The following is a 22,887-nucleotide window of genomic DNA, read 5'->3' on the forward strand; positions in this document are numbered from 1 at the left end:
TGACTAGCTTTTTATTTGAGAAAACTGTTTTGGGTCAGTGGAGGGCCAGAATAATGAGCCGGCCTCCTGCCTTCATGCACCAAGTCCAGAAGCTGCCAATTACTAAAGTGAAAGTTTCTGTTCTTACAACGTTTCCTAAAGTGAAAAACAACAGTTGTGGAGGCATTCCGGAGGTTTCTAACCACGAGCATACACTCGTCACCAGCCTGAAGACGATGCACTGTGTAACCAGGTCATGCGGAGCTGTCAGTATTGCTCTGTGGCTTAGCAAAAGGACCAGGTGGTGGGGAAAGGATATGGCCAACGTTCCTGAAAGCCAGATGAGAACAGAAGCAAATATAGATAAGAGACAGAACTGCCTTCTCTGTCACTTCCGCCAGATCCCTCAACTTGCTGGCTTCCTGATTGGCCAATATGATCAGCAGGGTGCTCTCCCCCAAGGATGTCTATAAGTCTTCTGCTTTCCTACACCTTCTGCACGGGTTTGGACTATCCCGAATGGTCTCTTACTGTGAGAAGTGATGCTTTCTTCAGAGTTGGCTGTGATTTTCTTACCTTGAATTGGGTCACTTATTATCTAAAACAGCAAAGAACTGTCTGTCTGTGGGTCACATCCACCGCTGACCAGTGCTGATGGACACGTAGCTCAGCAGGATGCTGTCTGACACATGCCAGCATCATCTTACAAAAGCCTGAGCTGGATACCCAAACCTATTTAAATTTGGGGCATCGTGGACTGCAGTTCAGATGAGATCAGCTTCCCAGCACCATCATTTTCTTCCACTTGTGATTAAAAACTCCACTGCAGCCCAGCATTCCTAACTGTGGTAACATGATGATGTTAAGAAAGAAAACAGCTCTCCAACACAAAATCATATTTTCATGGAATCCAATATTCTCGGGCCCGAATTTTTTCCTTAGCTGGCAGTGATTCTAGAACAACCTTATTATGTGTAAGTAACAGCCCCTGAAAATACAATCTCAGGAACAGAGATGGAGCAACGGGCCCTGGCTTCACTGAGCTCAGGAAAGAGAGTCTGACCTAAGAAGTGCTTTACACAACTCAAATGAAATGACTTGATTTTGTAAATCTTTCATTAGTTTCTTCTAAAATGAATAGAAATAAATGATGAGGACTATGCATTCCTGCTATGGAGTTTTCAATGTAACCTGGTGTATTGAATTCATTCACTGTTGCAGAGCTGGGAATGAAACCCAGGGCCATGCTAGGCAAGTGCTCTACCACTGTGCTACACTCCAGCCCCAGGATTTAGCACTTTTAATCACTACTGGCTGACACAAACCTTTCTTAGCTTGGTGTGATTGACAGATACATCTCCAGATTTCAGCTGCGTTTGTAGCCAACAGTGACAGATATGAAAGAGCCTCTAACCTGAGAGGTTTGAAACCCCCACACTGACATGTGAGTATTTCACAGGTTTATGCACAAAGTAAAGACTGGGTTGCACAGATTTAAAGCAATGAAGGAGTATCTTTTCTTACAATTTAGGTTGAAGATATAATAGCATGTCTCATAGATTAGCAAAGCAAGAGAAGGAAGAAGAGAGGAAGAGGAAAAAAGGAAGAAAGAAGGAAAAGAAGAAAGAAGGATGTTATTATCAAAATCTAGGCTTGGAGTATTCTCAAGACAAATTATAATTAACCTTTTATATTTTATAATTTATACCAAGTTAACTTATGAATCTTGCCATATAAGTTTTTTTAAATAAAAATGAAATAATAAAACTAGCCAAAGCTGTCAGTAAGAATTTGGTAGAACATCTGGAAGTAAAAATATTAGGTAAAGTCTAATACTGTCTGTGCAACAACTTCATGAAAACTCTAAAACTCTCTAGCTAATGCATGACAGAAGACAATGTCAGTTGACCTGAGAATCTCTCTGCCAGTTGGTCTAAGGATTCAGATCCCATGGGTCACACATGCCAGCTCAGGGGGAATGGTCATGATGCTCCGGCGTCACTCCCACTGTCAAGTGTCAGAAGGTATTTTGTAAAGTATCACACTTTTCTTTTCCACAGCTGATTGGACAAGGAATGGATACTTTACCTAAGTTGGACCAATCAGAGTCTCTGTTTTGAGAATTTTGAATTATTGTTAGAAACATTGTATAAGCCACTTGAGTTGACTGTAAATTCAGGAGATGCACTGGAGAAAGAAAGAAAAGAAAAGAAAGAAAGAAAGAAAGAAAGAAAGAAAGAAAGAAAGAAAGAAAGAAAGGAAGGAAGGAAGGAAGGAAGGAAGGAAGGAAGGAAGAAAAGAAAGAAAGAAAGAAAGAAAGAAAAAAGAAAGAAAGAAAGAAAGAAAGAAAGAAAGAAAGAAAGAAAGAAAGAAAGAAAAAAGAAAGAAAGCCAGTCAGCAGAGAAATAATAAAGTGGGTCAGGTATGAAGGGGGAGGGAAGAGAGGTCTTAAAAGATGCTGGAAGCCTTGCAAGTCCCTTGTCCCAGTGCTTTTTAGGGCTCTGTAGCTTCCTGGCTCATGAGAACTCTTGATTCCTAAGCTCCTCTGAGTCATTTGTATTACTTGCAGTATGGCTCTTGCTTTGTATAAATGGGACTTTGAACTGTAGCTCTAATTTTGTTTTTGTTTTTGTTTTTGTTTTTGTTTTTGGTTTGTTTCTGGTTTTACACTTTTGTTTTGTTTTGTTTTGGTGAGGGCTGTAGAGTGTGCCTGCATGCCACAGTCTGAATGTGGCATCTGGGGATTGAACTCATGTCATTGGGCTTGATGGCAAGAGCCTTTACCAGATGAGCCACCTCAAAGGCACTTATTTTTGTTTCTGAGATAGGATCATACACAGTCTTGGCTGGCTTGGGCATCATTTTAGAAGACAAGATGGCTCTGAGCTTGGAGCGTGCTCCCTGCTCAGTCTCCTGTGTGCAGGGATTGTAGATAGGCATCACCACACTCAGCTACAGTTCTCAATCTCTAAGTGGAGACAGTGCCTGGGTCATGAGGTTAGTGGAGATGAATGAGATAGGGAATAAAGCGCTTAGACCAATGGCAAACCTCAGTGATTGACTGATTGCTATTCTTTCAAAAATAGATGATTCTGAAACATACATTTTAGCATATCGATATCAGATTAAGTATTTGGTGATCAAAGGAAAGCATCAAATTCCCTCATTATGAAGCCTAACATTCTAATGTTCTCTAATTATTCATCAAATGAATAATTTGTGACTTCAAGTTCTTTCTTAAAATATAAATAGACTTGCTAGCGACCGTGAGTTAGCTCTGTGGTTATTTTCCTCTGTGCAGTGGAAACTGTGTTTAAGAAAGACCTTACTGTCGAGTGCAGAAGTCTTTCCTGTTCTATCCCAGGCTCTAGCCAAAAGGAGGATGAAGAATGTTTGCCCAAGTGTGTCTCTTAGTGACATTAGGACCCCCGAAGTTTTCTCCAAGTTGTGACTTTCCCTTCTGGGAAAGTGGAACTGATAGTGTTTACCTTTTTACCTGTCTACACTGTTAATGGGTGTTGTTACGGCGGACACACAGGTCTGCCTCTTTCTCCATGTTCAGTCAATCACATCCTGTGAACATAGAGACCCCTGTTGCTCCACACATATCACCAGCTCTGTGAGAGGAACCTTGGTGCCTCTGGGCCCCTTACTGGCTCTTGTAACCTCAGCACTGAAGCATTCACTACTAGAGGGAAGAGGGTGTCCCATACCTGTTAAGGAAGCCTGGGAAATGACAGTGTTCACAGACCCTGCCCCAAGGTTAGGAAAGAAATTGCTAAAAGGAGCCCATCGCCCTAGATGGGAGGGGCTCTTAGAAGATGCAGCTGCCTCAGGAGTCACCACAAAACACCAACTTAGACTTGGTAGAATCCTTTGTTGGTCTCATCTGGGTACTATTGGGGGTGAATAGACTTTTTTCCGAATCTCCCCAGGAAAATCCCACAACATTCAGGCCTGCTTAGGCCACCTTATTCTCATGCAGTGACAGGGCACCAATCTCCTGCGTGGATCTGCTTAGTTCCCTCTCATCCAGTCCTTAGGCACCTCTAGGACCTGTTCTCTGAAAACACAATGGGAGTGTATCCCTGCTGTGATGTAGATGTTTAGGTGGCTTCTCAGAACTCTAGTATATAATCCCCCACTGTGGCCTTGAAGTCTCCCACGTACCTGGGCTCCTGTCTATTCTCTTATTCACTAATTCAGCCTGAAATACTGTTGATAGAGCACAATGATAGGGTGTGGTCGTGAGGCTCCGTGCTGGGACACTGGATCTTCTACATCACAAAAGCACATTTGTACTCCACTTTTTTTTTTTTTTTTTTTTTTTAGTTTTTAGAGCTTTATTAGGAGGGAAAGAGGGGAGAAGAAAGAGGAGAACCAGGCCTGGAGAGAGAGAGAGGAAGATGGGGTGGGGGAGCAGAGCAGAGCAGGGAACAGAGAGAGAGAACAGAGCTTGTACTCCACTCTTTAGGAAGGAATCTGCATGTAACCACCAGATATGATTTGTTTGAGTTAAATTTTCCCGTCAGACACACACACACACAGAGACACACACACAGACACACACAGAGACACACACACATGGCCATGTGTATTGATAGGTCCCTCTAGTACTAGCTGCTTTGGAAGCTGAGGCAAGAGGATTGCAAGTTTGAGATCAGCTTTGGCAAACAGAGCAAGATTCTTTAAGAAGTAATAAGTAAACAAAGGAAGGAAGGACAACAAATTGGAAGAGGACTGATATGCTCATCCCATAAGCCAAAACCATTTAAAAATTTTAAACCATTTTCTTTTTGTTCAAACAGACAGTAATTAGGGAACCAGAGCAAAAAAAAAAAATCATCTCTCTGATTAGTGTTTTCATGGAGAACCACAACGGCCGAATTAATTCAAAGTTCAGTTTCATCCTTCTTGCCAGGTAGTTCTTATCATCAAGATGCACGTTCCACTCTGGGTGTCACTCCTCAGCAGTCATACACCTTGCTTTTTGAATCAGGGTCTCTCACTAGAACCTGGGGCTCACAGAGTTGCCTAAGCTGGCTAGCCAGTGAGACCCAGGTTTCCCCCTTGTGCCCCCCACCCCCAAGTGCTGGGATTGCAAGCATGCATCACCATGCCCAGGGTATTTTTTCATGGGTGCTGTGGATTTCACTAAGATCTTGTTTGTGCAGCTACACGTTCCTGACAGAACTCTCCTGCTGCTAAGTGGTTATTCCTGACAACAGATAGTCATGTGCATTTCCCTCTAGTTTCAGTAAAGCTGGAGCCAGAATCTTGGAATAGAGTGAAGTGGAATTTCTCTTCCATAAAGCACTCAGCCACACTCTATCCCCAAAAGGATTAGTCTGTTAAATAGGAAACTGAAGAGCACATAAAACTGTCTATAATCAAAATTTTTGTAGGGACCAGAGGTGTAGTTCAGTGGAAGATTGCTTGGCTAACATGTTCAAGGTCCTGGGTTCAACTACCAACATCTTAAAAGATGGATGGATGGAAAGAGGAAGGAAGGAAGGAAGGAAGGAAGGAAGGAAGGAAGGAAGGAAGGAAGGAAGGAAAGTGGAGAGCCTCTAAAGCCATGGATCATGTTTAGACAGATTAATATAAAGTAGTTGTCTCCAGAGTAATTATCTGTAGTGAGGTCTTTAAATTTAAATAACGAGAGGGAAAATCAAGTCAGTTAATTAAAATTCTGAAAAAGCAATACTATTTATCTAAGTTCTAATTTGAGTTCTCATTCGGCATGGAATAACAGAGTAAAAATATCATTTAAAATAATTACTAAGACTAGTTGTGCATATACTTCTCGACTCCAGTTCTGCTTCTGGGTGTATGGCCCACATTAGTTGGTCATCACACCCACCAAAGGCATGCCGAGAGTGTTTCTGGCAGCACTCTTACCTACTTCCACTCTTGTGGTATGTGCAGGAGTCTTCAAAAGTTACTCACTAGCAAGTTTCTCAGAATGTTGAATACCTGCTCTAAGAATTTGTAAACAGTGAGTGTGGTTACACTTAAGGTAATACATTATATATTCTCTAGAATAAACTAGAGAATGGTACCTAAAATAAATTTTAAAGCCATTTGGAACAAATTAGAAACCAGTGCAATAGGTTAAAAAAAAATAGGTCAAAGCCATTCATTATGACATTCAAAGTGTCAGAATAAAATGGAAATAACCCACCAACATACAGCTCTGTGCATGAATATTCCAAGGGTTAGAAAAAGGCCACCTGAACCACTGATAACGGGTAATAGATAAGCCCTACCAGTAAGCCATATAAATATGTCATTTGAACATAATTGTAGTTTGCTGTAGTGTGGTACCCAGAAAACAAAGGAAAGAGCAGCTGGCTGGCATGCATTTGTTCTTACCAAGAGGTAGCTAGAGAACTTGGCATTAGAAATTAAAGTTTTTAAAGAGTAGTAATTATTTAAGAAGATTAATAGTCTAAATGTGGACAAGCTCATCAAATTCTAGGCCATTACAACATAGTGACACTTCTGTGAGATGTGAAGGAATATGACAGTAGTGCCAGGAACAGAAAGCTTCCTTTACTCAGTCAAAGACTCATGGGATTCATCTAACAGGTAGTTTTGGGTGGTCATATGAAATATTTAAGGAACACTTAGAAAAGCAGTGATCACACATTCTTCTTTTAAACTAGAATTTTTTTTAAAAAAAATAATTTTTCATATAACAGATCTGGTAAGGATAAGGAAATTAATTTAGTGGTACACAAACTAGTCAGTTTTCATATGTATCAATTCTGTTTTGCAAGAAAAACAGGTATGTGTGAATTTGGATGTCTGGTAGTCAGCCATGGAAGGAATATTTAGTGTAGACACATTATCTTGTCTACGTTATGTTAAAGGACAGGTTCTCTTGAGTCTGGCATTGCTCCAACTTTGGCTACCCTGGAAACCCCATAGAAGTGTAGATTTCAATCTAACAGGTGAGCGGGGTCAAGATTCTACACATCTAACAAGCACCCGGGTGAGGTTGTTGCCTGCTGCCCTCCGAAGTGGAAACATTTCTCTGCAGTCCTTGGCAATCTGAGCAACCAGCAGAGGCCTAACTAATGTAAGGAGAACCTAGGCCAGCTGCCTCCCACCCACAGTGGCCTTGTCTACTTACCCTAAACATACATCGTGTTTTCCTCTTTGCAGGGTAACAGGTCAGGATGTTGTAGAAGACCATCAAATACTATCACAAACATCTCCTTTTAGATCCTTTCACAGGGAATATTGTGAATTGAATTGACAGGGGCATATCACTCTGTTTCAGTGTTCCTACTTTGAAAGCTTGTAACTTTGAAGACAGTAATTTTAAGTAGCATGCTCTCCTTATTTATTTACATTTGGTAAGGAACAAATAAAACAGTAGCCTAAAATGACTGTACACACAAGGATACTGAAAAGCCAAGTTCTCCAACTTCCTGACTGCCCCAAGTCCCTATGAAGGAACTGTCCACGTGTATGCCCATGATGTCACACACTGGAACATTCTAAATGCACCATCGAACCTTACTGCATGAATTCAGCTTTTTTTCATAAGATTTATCTATCACTCTCTGGGCTCTTCTAACTGTTTTCCTTTGAAGGCCAGTTTCTCTCTTCCTGTTGCAGTGACTTACGGAGAGGCTGGTCTAGCTCTCTTGACACTGAAATTCCTGTGGCTTAGGGAGCAACTTACACTCATTTTTTTTTTTTTTTTAATTAAATAAGGCTGAGGACCACACTGTGGGAAACACTGACATATTGAGCCGCAGAACACAACCTACACGTAATCATGGACAGTGTTCCAATTATAATAGGAATATTATGTGTGTTCTCAGTCCTAACAAGTTACATGGCTGTAACAATGGGTGCTGTTACTTGTGATAGGCTATGAGACACCGAGGGTGGTTTTAATACCAGGCTTTCCAGTATGAACTTAGATTTTTAATTTTATTTCTTGGATTTGATTAAGAATTTTCCTTTTTAAATAGTAGTAATTCATGTATTTGTGGTGGCTGACAGTGTAGGCCCTTGGTGAGAGGTGTTTGTAAAAGTTAAAAACAATAACACTACTCTGTACCTCCTAGAACTTTTTCCAAAATGGACCACATCATATTCATCTGCAAAGAAAGTCTCAGCAGACACCACAAAGTTGGAAGAACAGCCTGCATCCTGGCTGAGCACCACGGATTAAAGCTGGATATCCTGAGGCAGAAGCAGGATGTATATCCTATTTGAGGTCAACCTGGGCTACTTAGAGCCCCAAGCCAGGGCTGCAGAGAGACTTCATTACAAACAAACAGACAGGCAAGCAAGCAAGCAAACAGACAAACAGATGGGCGTGGGAAGTGACACTGAAGATTGACCTCTGACCTCTACATGTGTATTCCTGGACTAACAGACCCTTACATCCATGAGAACATGCATATATCCCCCTCCCCCTCTCTCACACACAGAGAACTCTTAATACTTGTAAGCACATGGATGAATGTGAAAATGGTTAAGCCAAAGTAGAAGTCAAACAAACAAGACAACCAAGGACATGCTGCCTGGACCCAGGCGGGGGTGTCAGATCATCAAGGGGTACCGTGTGTGTGTGTGTGTGTGTGTGTGTGTGTGTGTGTGTGTGTGTGTGAGAGAGAGAGAGAGAGAGAGAGAGAGAATTTGTAAGAGTGCACACTTTAAACATATAAATGCATCTGGCTATTATCCTTCAATCATGCTATAAAGATCTCTTTAAGTTAAAAAAAGGGAGCCAGGCGGTGGTGGCGCACACCTTTAATCCCAGCACTTGGGAGGCAGAGGCAGGCAGATCTCTGTGAGTTCGACACCAGCCTGGGCTACAGAGTGACTTCCAGGGAAGGTGCAAAGTTACACAGAGAAACCCTGTCTCGAAAAACAAAACAAAACAAAACAAAACAAAAGGTTAAAAAAGTGAAATAAGGAAAACATCTGAGGCAAATGTTGCTGAACACTTTCTTAAGATCAAAGAGAAAATAAAAATTAATCACATTATAAAATGCAAGGGAAACACATTCATCAGAGAAAAGTCTCTTTGTGGCGTGTATTTACTGGACCTGCCATTCCTACACTAGTAGACAATCTTAATGCTCAGGAATATCTGAAATATGGGGAAATGGTTTGAAATGATAATGTTCAGTTAGGAGTTTTCATGGATAGAGAAAATACTTAAACATTAATCACAGGCACTGAGGATCCACCCATATGAGCTCTGTCTCTGATGTCCTTTCACTTGACTCACAAAAAAGTTGTCTCTTTTTTCTCCCCATGCTAGGCTTCAGAACTCTGGGGCAGATTCTGGATTTTCTGCTCACTCTCTGGCCACTCCATGACTGGAGTCTAGGTGGCCAAGGCGACCCTTTGTGCTCTGTCCAAACTGAATTGCTCTTGACTCTGCAAGCATGTGACATATTGTTGATTGTATTTTCTGCAATTTCTTTTTTCAATTTCTTTTCCCTGAGGTACAGCCACATAGCAGCTTTTGCTTGCCCGGTACAGACATTTATGAAAACAAATGCCATGTTTCCATGATAAAGACTCCAGGCCTTCCCAAGAAGCCCATTGCCTTCAACTTGATCACTTCTTTTCTGCCTTAGTGAAGGGTTGGTGGTGTTTAATTTCTTATTCACCTCCAGATGAAACTGCACCAATTAGGAAGTAGCTATGATGTATCTGACTTCAATCTAGTATTCACCAGATGTTTGTGTCCACAGTCACAAGGTTTTGGAATGATACAAACCCCCAAATCACAGAGGGTCTGGCTGAAGGATTCTCATCCCATTATATTTAGGGCAGGGAGTCATTTGTAGACTTAAAAGAGGTCCTAACCAGGGAAGCCTCAGATACAGGATTATTTTTCAGCATAATGGAATTAGGAAATCCTCATTGACCTTTTTGGTTGATTGTCAACCTAAAACCATCTGAACCCCGTTCTTTCTTCGATCCTAGAACTCCTGGGTAACCAGTTAACTTTTCAAGTTTTCTTTGACGGCTCTTTGTAGTTTACATGTCCCCAAGGTAGAAACAAAAACGCTCCCCATGTTTCTCTAAACTGTGTGGTAAAAGTGTTGAGTCTACCCTTACTCATGACCCTGTGCCTCCGTGAAGCATCCCACTCTCCTGGTCTCTAACTAACATTATCCGGTAAAGACACCACCAGTCACTCACTGAGCACTGTGGCTAGTCTACAGTGACAGGTACCGTAAGGCACATACGAAATTCTGAAAACTTGATTCAAAAAGAAGTAATGTGCTATATTATATTGGTTATATGTTTAAAACTATTTTGGATAAACTGGACTAGCAAAAACTCATTGCTAAAACCAACATTACCTACTATAATCTTTCCTTAAACTGTGACTCAGAAAAATTACTATTATGTGCCTGGATCATGTGACATTTTTGGGTTTTTTTTTGTTTGATTTTGGCTTTCTGAGATGGGAGGGTGTCTCATTTTATAGCCCAGGTTGGCCTTAGATCATTCTTCTGCCTAAGCTTCCCAGGTCTTGGGATTATAGGCATGTACTACCATGTTTGGCTTGGCATTCCATGTCTACTAGATAATCCTGTTTTGACACAACATTCACAATGAACACATGAAGGAGCCAACTCTCATCCATGCCCCTGGAGTTGCACTTCACATGCCTGCTGGGGAGCATGTCAGTGTGAGGCAGAAGCGTGGCACAATGGCAGCCAATGCAGGTGGGAAAACTCCTGGACATAGGAACTGATCCTACCATAAATGACTCATGGCTAGGACGACAGGACCACTCTGGTGACTGCGACAGAACTTGCTGATCTCTGCTCTTTGGAAGCTACAGCAGGGATGCTTGCCAGGCTGAGGAGTCACACTGTCAGGCTTTGACTGGAGCAGGGAGGTGGCAATTACAACAAAAACAATAGTCAAGAAGGGGGCTTGGTGGGCAGGCTTGTGCCTAGCATGTATCAGGTCCTGCTTTGCTACCTAGCCCCACCAAACCAAGCCAAACCAGGAGAACAGCCAGGAATTCATCCTAAGAGTGGTGAATGAAGCTAACTGAGTTTAAAGTACACAACAACAACAAAAGCAAAAACAAACTAAGCCCAGATACCATGTGTTTAATGTGGCCTATTTACCTCATGGAACAGAAACACCTACCTACATACCAACATTTTCTTGCCTTATTCGTCTATTGGAATCTTTATTAACACAAGGTCTGAATTAACTCAGGAGGCTTTCCTTTACTCCCAAATCAAAGTAGCTCCTAAACTATTTATTCTAGAAGCTCCCATGGAGTCAAACCTATTGGCTTTAAAGGCCAGCAAAGAGCGGACCATATCCTTCTCCCAAGGTCCCGTGAGGTCTGGTCCTCTGGGCAGGATGGGAAAGAAGAAAGGGCAACTTGGCTGCAGTCTACATTTGTGTTGATACCTCCCATGGTAAGGCCAGCTTCTATCATCTTATGCATGTATTTATTTGTGTGTTTAATTTGTGTGCGTGGTGTATGTGTAAGTCTCATGGGTGTGCACACATGTACATCTGGGGTCATGTGCATGTGGGTGCACATGGAGGCAAGGGCCAATGTTAGGTGTTTTTCTTGTGACTCACCACCTTGGCTTTTGAGACAGGGTCTCTCCCTGAACCTAGAGCTCACCGATTTGATTAGGCTGGCCGACCAATGAGCTGGTCCAGGGATCTGCCCATGTCTGCCTCCCCAGCCCCGGGGTTATAGACTTGTACCACCACATCCAGCTTTCAAACGGGCACTGTGGATTGGCTTCAGGTCCTAATACTTCCATGGCAGATACTTTTCCAGCTGAGCCATCTCCTCAGACACTTTGCTAGTGTTTAAGATGAACTTATTGTTCTCCCCTAACCCTGTTCGCTTGAGTTACCCTTTGGTAACGGACAGATAGTTAGGAATGCAAATGCGAGACTGCTGGACAGGTTCCCTATGAATCCCGCAGGAAAAGCTCCAAGTCCCCTGAGCCTAGCACGTCTTCACTGTCCCTTTCATATCTTGTCTTCGTCATTTTCTGCCTTATGTTGCTAACACACCTGCAGTGTATGGATGACTGAACACAGGGTTAAACCATCAGCTCATCAGCTGTCTTGATCTATTGTCTTGCATCAGAAGAAATCTTTGAGAGTTGTATCTGTGCAGGCCATCATGACAATAGGCCACAACACAAACACGAACCTGAAAACTTTTTCAGTTCTACCCCAGACATCTTACAAGGTGACTTATCTTTAATGGCTTCAGTTTTAAACCCTGCAGACTTTAAACACCACAGGCAGTGCAGGCTTTGTTCAGCTGCAGAACGCGTGACTTAAAATCAGGCCTCTCTTCTTTCAAAGTGTGAATGTGGTCATAGAAAAGGGACAGCACGTATGTCGCCCTGCAGCTACTTGAAGTTAGCATGCTGATTTCTTTTTATGATGTACTTTAAAAATGTGTTAGTTAAAAAGTTACTTTTGATGCCAGATTTTTTAATTTTTGCTTGAAGAAGCACATACATCTAACTTATGTGCCATAAAACATATTTATAATGGAAAGATTGGCACATTTAAATGTGAATTGGGTTTAATGTCAGAAACATTAACATCTCATTTTTAGCCATAGGAAGTTTGAAGGATGAATTAAAATAATGGACTGAAAATTACCAGTGTGTATTTTAAAAGCATTATTCTTAATCAGATGTCTTGTACTGACACATCTAGATTTGACTAGAGACAACTAGCTAGAGATTTCTTATTCTTGTCTAAAATATCATCTTTGGGTTTATATTTCAAATGCAAATGCATTTGGTTGACAAAGGCTCAGAATGAATATAACAAACAATAAAATTATATTATGCAAAGGGACAAGTTACAAAAAGAGTATTTTTCTTGGTTTTTCACGATACAGGTCAGTGCACTCTAAACTCTTTATGTTTCTTATTTTTTGCTTTTTAGGGGGAGGTTGTTCGGGTTTTCGAGAAAGAGTCTCACCACTTAGCTCAGGATGACCCCCAAAATTATGATCTTCCTGCCTTAGGCTCCTCTCAAGTGTTGGGTTTAGACATGTATCACACATCCAGTGTCCTGAGTGCTTTTGTATTGATTATAATAAAAATGTTTTAGGTGGTTCAAATACATAGGTACACTTCAAGCCTGTGTCAGAAGTCTCTCCTAAGCATATATTAGCAAAAAGTATATAAAACCGATGCAGAATCAAAACTAAACAATCTATCTTTGGACTGATCTTTCGTTAGGATGTCAAAGCTATCAGAGCCTTAGTTTAGAGTCATTTCAGCCACTCTCTTGCTGTTCATTGATGGCAATGGATGTATCTGTCATTTATCACTAAGTGCTGGTGAAACACTGCATCACAGAGATTCATGAATGTTCATGGGCTACACATTGTTTAATTCAAACTCAGGAATGATTCATTTACTAAGATCCCACACAGGCTCTGATTAGGGAAATTCCATCTCTGTACATCTTTATAATACAAACCATGATAAGCAAGGCTCAGATGCATCTGTGACCTGATGAATAGTTTTGTGTTCCCAAAGAGCTCTTTTAGTAAAAAGGTTGTATTGTGGAGGTGGCATATGCATGGAAATGCTCTTCTCTTTGTGTGTGTGTATCTGTGTGCCCAGAAGCTGACATTTCATAGAGGCCAAATGTTAACATTTCAGCTAGACTAGCTCTGCATTGGGCCCCCAGGATCCTCCTATCTCTACCTTCCAACCCCCCAAAGTACCACACCTGGCTTTTACATGGTTCCTGGGATCCAAACTCAGGTCTTCGTGCTTGAGCAGCTCACAGCAAGCACTTTACACGCTGAGCCATCTCCCCAGCCCCCTATCAGTAGAACCATGTTCTTATGTCTTTCCAGCCTACATTTACAGGCTTGCACTAGACCACAGACCACAGCGTACCTTCACCGCGCCGTTCTCGTGCATGGTGATACAGTTGTCAGCGTCTTCCGAGAGCTGGTACAAGGCCTGAGCTGTAGCTCGGTGCACGTTGGTGTCATTTGATTTTAGGTAACGCACCAATGGAGCCACCGCCTTGTGTTCACCGAAGGCCACTCTGTTTCTTCCCCACATACAGCAGCGTGAGATAGCTTCTGCCAGGTGGCGCCGCAGCTTGTCATTATTCTGCACGAGGGAGAGAAATGAGTGTGTACTACAGTGATTCTGTAAGGCTGCGTTCATGCCTATCACCCTCTGCGATGCCGGGGAGGCAGCAGAAGCACTCAGTGGCTACATGGGAAGTACCTTGAAGGAACTGGAATTTGGGTTTTCTTTCTTTTAAAAAGATTTTTTTTTTTTGATAAAGAGTATCATGATGCAGCTCTGAATGACCTTAAACTCACTCTGTACACCAGGCTCATCTCTAATTCATAGATCCACCTGGCTCTGCCTCCTGTATGGTGGGATTAAAGAGCCCAGCCTTACTGTATTTTCTGTGAGCTGAATGTAAACAGTGCTGTCAACGATGAGACAGATGTCCAGCATTGGTCATTTGTTCCAGGAAGCTTGATTGTCCATAACAAAACCTTACAACCAGGGTCCATGAGACGACCAGGAGGTAAATGGGCTTGCCACTGAGACTGATGACCTGAGTTCCATCCTGTACCCTCATGGTGAAAGTTATCATATGACCTCCATGTGCACATCATGGCACACACACACTTACACACATGCACACACAACACACACATGTGCATGCACACACAAAGAACTATAAAAAAAAAACCTTATAAATTATTGTTATTTAATGATGAAAATGTTTCCAGAATATTGGATATTCTTTTTTTTGTCCTTTTCTTTTTAAAATTTCTTAATTTTATTATTATTATTATTATATTTGTGTTTTAATTTTACACATCAGCAATGGGTTCCCCTGTCCTCCCCCTCCCGCCCCCATCCCCACCTCCCCTCCATTCCCATCTCCTCCAGGGCCAAGACTCCCCTGGGGATTCATTTAAACCTGGTGGATTCAGTACAGGCAGGTCCAGTCCCCTCCTTCCAGGCTGAGCAAAGTGTCCCTGTGTAAGCCCAAGGTTCCAAACAGCCAGCTCTTGCACTAAGGACAGGTCCTGGTCCCACAGCCTGGGTGCCTCCCAAAGAGTTCAAGCTATTCAATTGTCTCACTTATCCAGAGGGCCTGATCCAGCTGGGGGCTCCACAGCCGTTGGTTCATAATTCATGTGCTTCCATTCATTTGGTTATTTGTCCCTGTGCTTTTTCCAATCTTGGTCTCAACAATTCATGCTCTTACAGTCCCTCCTCTTTCTCGACAGTTGGACACCTAGAGCTCCACCTGGGACCTGGCCGAGGATCTCTGCATCCACTTCCATCAGTTATTGGATGAGAGTTTCAGCACGGCTGTTAGGGTGTTTGGCCATCTGATCACCAGACTAGGTCAGATCAGGTTTTATCTCGACCATTGCCAGCAGTCTACAGAGGATGTATCATTGTGGATTTCTGGGGACCTCTCGAGCATTCTGCCTGTTCCTGTTCTCGTGTGGTCTTCATTTATTGTGGTCTGTTATTCCTTGTTCTCCCTTTCTGTTCTTGACCCAGCTAGGATCTTCTGCACCCCTAAGCTTTCTTTCCCTCAAATCTTTCCCTTCATTACTCACACTGTCATCCAGATTGTTCATGTAGATCTCATCCATTTCTCTGTCATTGGGTGATCCCTGTGTCTTTCCTAGGGTCCCATTTTCTAGGCAGCCTCCCTGGAGTTGTGTAGGAGTCTAGTCATCTTTGTTTTACATCTAGTATCCTCCTATGAGTGAGTACATACCATGTTTGTCCTTCTGAGTCTGGGTTAACTCACTCAGGATGATTCTTTCTAGATCCATCCATTTGCCTGCAAACCTCATGATGTCATTGTTTTTCTCTGCTGAGTAGTACTCCATTGTGTATTTGTACCATATTTTCTTTATCCATTCTTCAGTTGAAGGGCATCTAGATTGTTTCCAGATTCTGGCTATTACAAACAATGCTGATATGAACATAGCTGAGCAAATGCCCTTGTAGTATGATTGAGCATTCCTTGAGTATATGCCCAAGAATGCTACAGCTGGGTCTTGGGGGAGATTGATTCCCAATTTTCTAAGGAAGCACCATATTGATTTCCAAAGTAGCTGTACAAGCTTGCATTCCCACCAGCAGTGAAGAAGAGTTCCCCTTGCTCCACATCCTCTCCAGCATAAGCTGTCTTCTGTGTTTTTGATCTTAGCCATTCTGACAGGTGTAAGGTGGTATCTCAGAGTCGTTTTGATTTGTATTTCCCGGATAATTGGGGATGTTGAGAAATTCCTTAAATGTCTTTCAGCCATTTCAACTTCCTCTGTTGAGAATTCTGTTTAGTTCTATAGACTATTTCTTAATTGGACTGTTGGGCATTTTGATGTCTAATTTCTTGAGTTCTTTATATATTCTGGATATCAGCCTTCTGTCAGATGTGAGGTTGGTGAAGATGTTTTCCCATTCTGTAGGCTGTAGCTTTGTCTTTTTGACCATGTTCTTTGCTCTACAAAAGCTTTTCAGTTTCAACAGGTCCCATTGATTGATTGTTTCTTTCAGTGTCTGTGCTACTGGTGTTATATTTAGAAAGTGATCTCCAGTACCAATGCATTCAAGAGTACTTCCTACTTTCTCTTCTATCAGGTTCAGAGTAACTGGATTTATGTTGAGGTCTTTGATCCACTTGGACTTAAGTTTTGTGCACGGTGACAGATATGGATCTATTTGCAGCCTTCTACACATTGACATCCAGTTATGCCAGCACCATTTGTTGAAGATGGTTTCTTTTCTAGATTGTACATTTTTGACTTCTTTGTCAAAAATTATATGTTCATAGGTGTGCGGGTTAATGTCAGGGTCTTCAATTCGATTCCGTTGGTCCACATGTTGGTTTTTATGCCAGTTCCAAGCCATTTTTATTACGGTAGCTCTATAGTAGAGCTTGAGGTCGGGGATCGTGATGCCTCCAGAGGTTGTTTTATTATACAGGATTCTTTTGGCTATTCTGGGTTTTTTGTTTTTCCATATGAAGTTGAGTATTATTCTTTCTAGATCTGTGAAGAATTGTGTTGGTAATTTGATGGGGATTGCATTGAATCTGTAGATTGTTTTTGGTAAGATTTTTACTATGTTAATCCTGCCTATCCATGAGCATGGGAGAGCTTTCCATTTTCTGACATCTTCTTCAATTTCTTTTTTCAGGGACTTAAAGTTCTTGTCATATAGGTCCTTCACATGCTTAGTTAGAGTAACCCCAAGGTATTTTATATCATTTGTGGCTATTGTAAAGGGTGATGGATATTCTTCAAGGACTAATTCATTTGATTGGGACAAGTGAATTAATTCTACTTCTTCAACCTATATTTATTTCCTGTGCCCTTTTTTTGCATGTGTATATGTGTGACATACATACATGTTTGCATGTATAGTGTATGGCATACAGGTGTACCTGGAGGCCAGAGATTGACTGTTTGTGTTTACTTGGATTGTTTTCAACTCTATAAATTGCGGTGGGGTCTTCACTTGAACCCAGGTCTTGTTTATTCAGGTATTATGGTTAGCCAAGTTTGCCATGTGGGTCCTTCATCTCTGCTTCTCATGCTCTGGGATTACAGACAGGCCAACATATCCACTTGACATGTATGTGGGGGCTGGAGATCTGAAGTCTCATACTTGAATGGCAAGTGCTTACCCTGCAGGGAGCAAATCCCACTTTTTAATTATTTATTTATCCGTTTGTTTATTTATTTATTTATTTATTTATTTATTTATTTATTTATTTGTTTGTTTTTCGAGACAGGGTTTCTCTGTGTAGTTTTGGTTCCTGTCCTGGAACTCACTCTGTAGACCAGGCTGGCCTCGAACTCACAGAGATCCACCTGGCTCTGTCTCCTGAGTACTGGGATTAAAGGCGTGCGCCACCGCTGCCCGGCTCCACCTTAATTTCTGAATGGGAGAAGACAGAACAGCACACATAGGGGCATCCACCAGACTTTCTACTATCCTTTCTGCATTTTCTTTATGTAAACTAGACTTTTTACTTAGAATTACATCATGTGGGAACAGCATAACTGAGTATGATGTGGTTTTCCATTGTCCTGTTCTCTTGACGCAGAGAACGTGTTGTCCTCTGAGTCTGACAGATCCTCCTAGAAACGGTGGGTGTCCTACACCGACTATTCTGCCAGTGTTTGCATTTCTGTTTTGCTCCACCACTGCTAACTGGTACTCCAGCTCTGTTCAGATCCCTCTGGGCATGGTTAAGTCATTGTCTCAAGGCCCTGCTTCAGCTGGCAGAGTTTTAAATAAAGAGTGTAACACCACTAAAGCCTTCTAGCTCGAGACCGACACAGTCCAGGCTTCTAAGCTGGGAGTGGAACAGTTCAGCCTCTAATGCTGGAATGACCAGCACCTTAAGAATAATGACAAGGGCAGGGAAAATGACAGCTGGCACTTACCTAGCAGCTCTTGTATTTGCCATGGCTTTGCTTGCCAACAACAAATAGTAAAAAAAAAACAAAAAAAACAAAAAACCTTTATTTGACAAAGACCTTGCGTATTAATATCTCGTTTGTAAACTATGTCTTTGTGTTCGCTGGTCTTAGGGAAGCCTGACGAGTTGAAGACAATCTTACGCTTCATAAGCAATGGGCACTAGACCCGAATTCAGATCTCTGGACTTCACGTTCCTTCCTTTTCACTCTACCATGATTTGAGAGTACACCGTGAAAACCAGGGGCTACTTACCGTGTTGGCAAGTTTGGACAACAGAGGGACAACTCCATGGTCTGTAATGACAGCTAAGTTTTCCTGGTCTTTTGCTATGTTGGTGATAGCAGCGCAGACACTTGCCAGGACCTCTTTATTATCTGACTTCAATAAATTGACAACCAGTTCCAAACCACCAACAAAGGAACGGACCATTTCTCCAGCATCCTGGATAAAAGAGAAACACCTTCTTTCAGGCTAGTTTACAAAAGGCAGAAGTTAATAACAAGGCTGTTAGGTATATTTTAAGATAACAGAAAAATTTAGTTTAATATATTTCTGTATTTTCAAATTCTATGTATATACGTATGTTTACATATGTAATAATGAATAGGTACACAACAGATATACACAGATTGGTTTGAAAAATTACTGTAGGAGCTACTGAGAAGGTAACAAAATGCAGCTGGTTTTTAGTATCTGCAGACAGTTATATTCAGTGCAATACTGAATTAGCCAACAGTGAACTATTGTTCTTTGGGCAAAACAGAGTTCTAACTAGCTCTGGGGACAATATTTTTGACAACTGATCAATATATAACATTATTGCATATGTTCAGTTTGAGCACACCTTATTTGATATATGAAACAATCACATTTATTTATTTATTTATTCTTTATTCTTTTTCTTTCTTTCTTTCTTTTTTTTAATTTATTTATTTATTTATTTATTTATTTATTTATTTATTTATTTATTTATTTATGGTGTGTGTGTGCTTGCCACAGCATACTAGTGGTCAGAGGACAGCTTGCAGGAGTCAGTTCTCTCATCCCACCATGTGGGACCAGAGGATCCGACTTAGGGGTCAGACTTAGTAGCAAGTGCCTTTACCAGCTGAGTCATCATGCAAAAGAAATGCACATATATATATATTTTCAACTCATTAACATTAACACCATGGCCAGCAGCACTACAACTCATGTAGAGAAGCCTGTCAAACACATATTTTCTCTAAAAAGCACATCCAAGCCTTCTTGTGCTTAAGAACCATAGGCAATACCTCAGCACTATGCCTGGGGACAGTTTAGCAGTGAAACAATGAACACAAGGCACACTAATATGAAAAGTGTGGCTCCACATGGACTCCCAAATGGCCCCATGTTTCCAGTATGAGCTGAAACGAAAATGCCTAGTGACCTGCTTGGCCTCCTCAGCCTCAGCCAGGAGCATGCTTCCAAAGATCTAGACTTGGCACCTTTCTGCGTGTCTCCAAGAATGACCATGAAAGCACCTCAAGAGGAAGTTGGGGTTACAAAGGGGTTTCTATGGAGAATCTGTGAATGAGGCATGTTGATACACACACTGTGTGGCCATTGTGTTGGGCACATCTGGTGGGGAAATCAGATGTGCATTGAGAAAGGACACGGTTCCAGCCAGGCACGGTGGTGCAAGCCCGTAATGCCAGCATGGGGCTGAGGAAGGAAGATTGTGAATCTGATGGAAGCCTGAGCTGCAGGACCCTGCCTCCATAGTGTGGGGGAGTGGCAATCGGAAATGCAGTGAATGGCAGCACACCAAGGAGCAGGTGGATAGGGCAGACACATGCTGGGGACTAATTTAAATAATGGGCTTAACATCTTTTTTAGACATGGTATGAACTGTGAATCTGTTAGCCCAACTAAACCTTACAACAATCTTGCGCAGTAGGTGTGATTGTTTCTAGTTTAGATCTTTAAAACTGATTTAAAATTGAAAACTAGTTTAGAGATATTGAACCTGATAAGCTAGATTATATCCTGCATAAAGGCAAGATGCCATGTGAGCTTTATCAATCATCAATTTGGTTTTTACATTCCCACACCTCCTAAATTCATCCGTGTTGCACCTGATGCAGGATAAAACCCAAGCTGCTAAACATGGTTACTAAGGCATTCTCTGTAGTTCTGGTCCTCATCTCTAGCCTCAATTCGATGACTTCTAATACTTCACATAAGCACTAGTCCACTGGCTTCTGCCGATAACTAGGGTCAAGTGGTTCCTAAAATACTTCACTCAAAGCACAGCTTACGATAGGTAGTGAATGGCTCCTTTGTTTATCTTTTATCTTGAACTTTAAATTCTAGGTGGGCAGCCATGCCAGTGTCTAGCAGTTAGCACTTGCTCAAATCATGGACTTTCCCACTGCAAGCCTGTAGGGGGTGCAGAGGTCTTTGAGCTCACAGACATGTACTAGGAGAACTTGGAATGTAGGCACACAGGGTTGTTCCTTCAAAGGAAGGAATACAAAACCCATTTTCTGCCCAGAAGGCTGGAGAGGAAGTGTTTTCTGGCCTGATGACCTTTGCATTATCTGTGTGGCAAGAGATTGCCCAGCACCAGATCCTCCCTCACATCTTTATCATAAATGTCTTTTTCTTGGTCAACTTACAGAACCTTTACAGACTTTATAAAGTTTCAGTGTAGTAATAGTAATGTCTGATCTGTATTTAGCTGACTTTGTTCCTCAGAGAGATTTATGTATGCTTTGTTGTGCTCATGGGATTGAGTTGATGATCACCAGAATAATCTTCATCAAATTTTGCTGTGTTTAATATGCCTAAAATAAACTACTTAGGGTCAGACTTCCAATGTTTGAGCCAACATTGGCTACTGAGTTGCGTTGAGCTGAACTGCCTTCTTGCCTCCCAGGACTTGTCACTCTGCTGGTTATGAAGGTCTCAGAGACCCCCACACAAGCTCACATGTGTAACAGACCAAACCAGTCTCCTAGTGGAAGCTGAAGCCAGGACAACAAGCCAGATCTGCCCAAGCACAAGGGCCAAGTGAGAAGCAACAGGCAATGCAGCCTTCTCCCATCGCCATGGGAATAGACAAGCTCCATACTGGGAGCCTACTACTCAATGCCAAATGTAAGTACCATTTCTGATAGTTGGAACATGCTTCTAATGTGCCCATAAAAATCATTTTTTGAATTGTTCCACTTTCACAAATTCTACAGTAAAGGTTTTACTCTAATACAAAAGAAACTATATTCACAACGCTGGTTTATGTTGTCACTTTATTAATTGAGCACTAAGATGCTATCAAACCTGAATATTATATTAAAAAATTAAATAACTACCAAATATGTAACACCATCCTGTCCCATTGTTCTCTCCTAAAAATCTAGCAAATCTCACTTCTCTTAAAAATGAGCAACATGAGGTTGGGGAGATGGCTCAATGGCCCACTTACTTTGCAAATATTGAGTATAAGAAGCTGGGTCCCCAGAACCACATAAAAGGCGGCAGGCCTCAGTCTATAACCCCAGCATTGTGAGGGTAGACACAGAGGATCCCAGGGCAAATTGACTCATTAGACCAGTAGACAGTAGAATTAGTGAGTACAGGTTCAGTGTGAGATTTTTCCTTCATAAATACATAGTAGAACAATTGAAAAAGACACATGACATCAACTTCAGGCCTCCCTAACACACACATACATATACCAGTGTACTCACATGTGATGCACATGCACACATACAACATGTACATATGAAATGCAAAAAAATGATCAATATGAAAAAAACTGAAATAATTTTCAATAGGAATTAAGAATAACAAAGCCAGATGGAATGAGGGAAAAAACTTCTGTGTTTATAGACAATAAGCATACATGAAACCAGACTTACAAAACAAACTGGACATGTAATGTAACATTGTTATTTTACTTACTGTTATTATTGGGGATAGAAGCCAGGACCTTGTGTATGTTAGGTATGCATGTCATCCCTGAACAACACCTCTAGACCCTCATATTATTGAAAGAACTGAATGAAAATTTTAAGAACCATAAGAGAAAAAGAAATTATATTCTTATAAACCTGTGATTATAATCAAATAAAACAAGTTTTAAATAGAAATGAAAGATCTAAAATCAGGAAGGAAAGAAAGATTGGTTTTGGAAATCACACTGACCCAGTAGGAAAACAAAAAGGAATAAAGACTTTCTTCTCTAAATAGGAGATGCAACTACAAAATAATACAAAACTGCAGAGGAATGAGCAGAGGGGATGGCACACACGCCAGAGTCCCAAAGAAGAAGAGCAAAGCAGTAGGAAAGGAATTTAAAGTACAAATTGAGAGAAGGCTCTCCTGAAGTGAGTAGAACCCAAGAGTATATTGAAATAAAATA

At 41.4% G+C, this 22,887-nt stretch overlaps 1 protein-coding gene across 2 annotated transcripts in view; it reads right to left on the reverse strand.

Moving 5' to 3' along the window:
• The window catches only part of Odad2 (outer dynein arm docking complex subunit 2), a 156,602-nt gene that overhangs the window by 21,162 nt on the left and 112,553 nt on the right, over positions 1–22,887 (reverse strand). For both annotated transcript variants that reach the window (XM_036188139.1, XM_036188140.1), the window contains 2 exons: positions 18,753–18,941; positions 13,905–14,126 (listed from right to left, as the gene is read on the reverse strand). In XM_036188139.1, the coding sequence (XP_036044032.1) occupies positions 13,905–14,126; positions 18,753–18,941 (411 nt within the window). The remainder of the gene's footprint in view (positions 1–13,904; positions 14,127–18,752; positions 18,942–22,887) is intronic.

Source organism: Onychomys torridus, chromosome 5, assembly GCF_903995425.1.
Source record: "Onychomys torridus chromosome 5, mOncTor1.1, whole genome shotgun sequence".
Taxonomy (NCBI): Eukaryota; Metazoa; Chordata; class Mammalia; order Rodentia; family Cricetidae; genus Onychomys; species Onychomys torridus.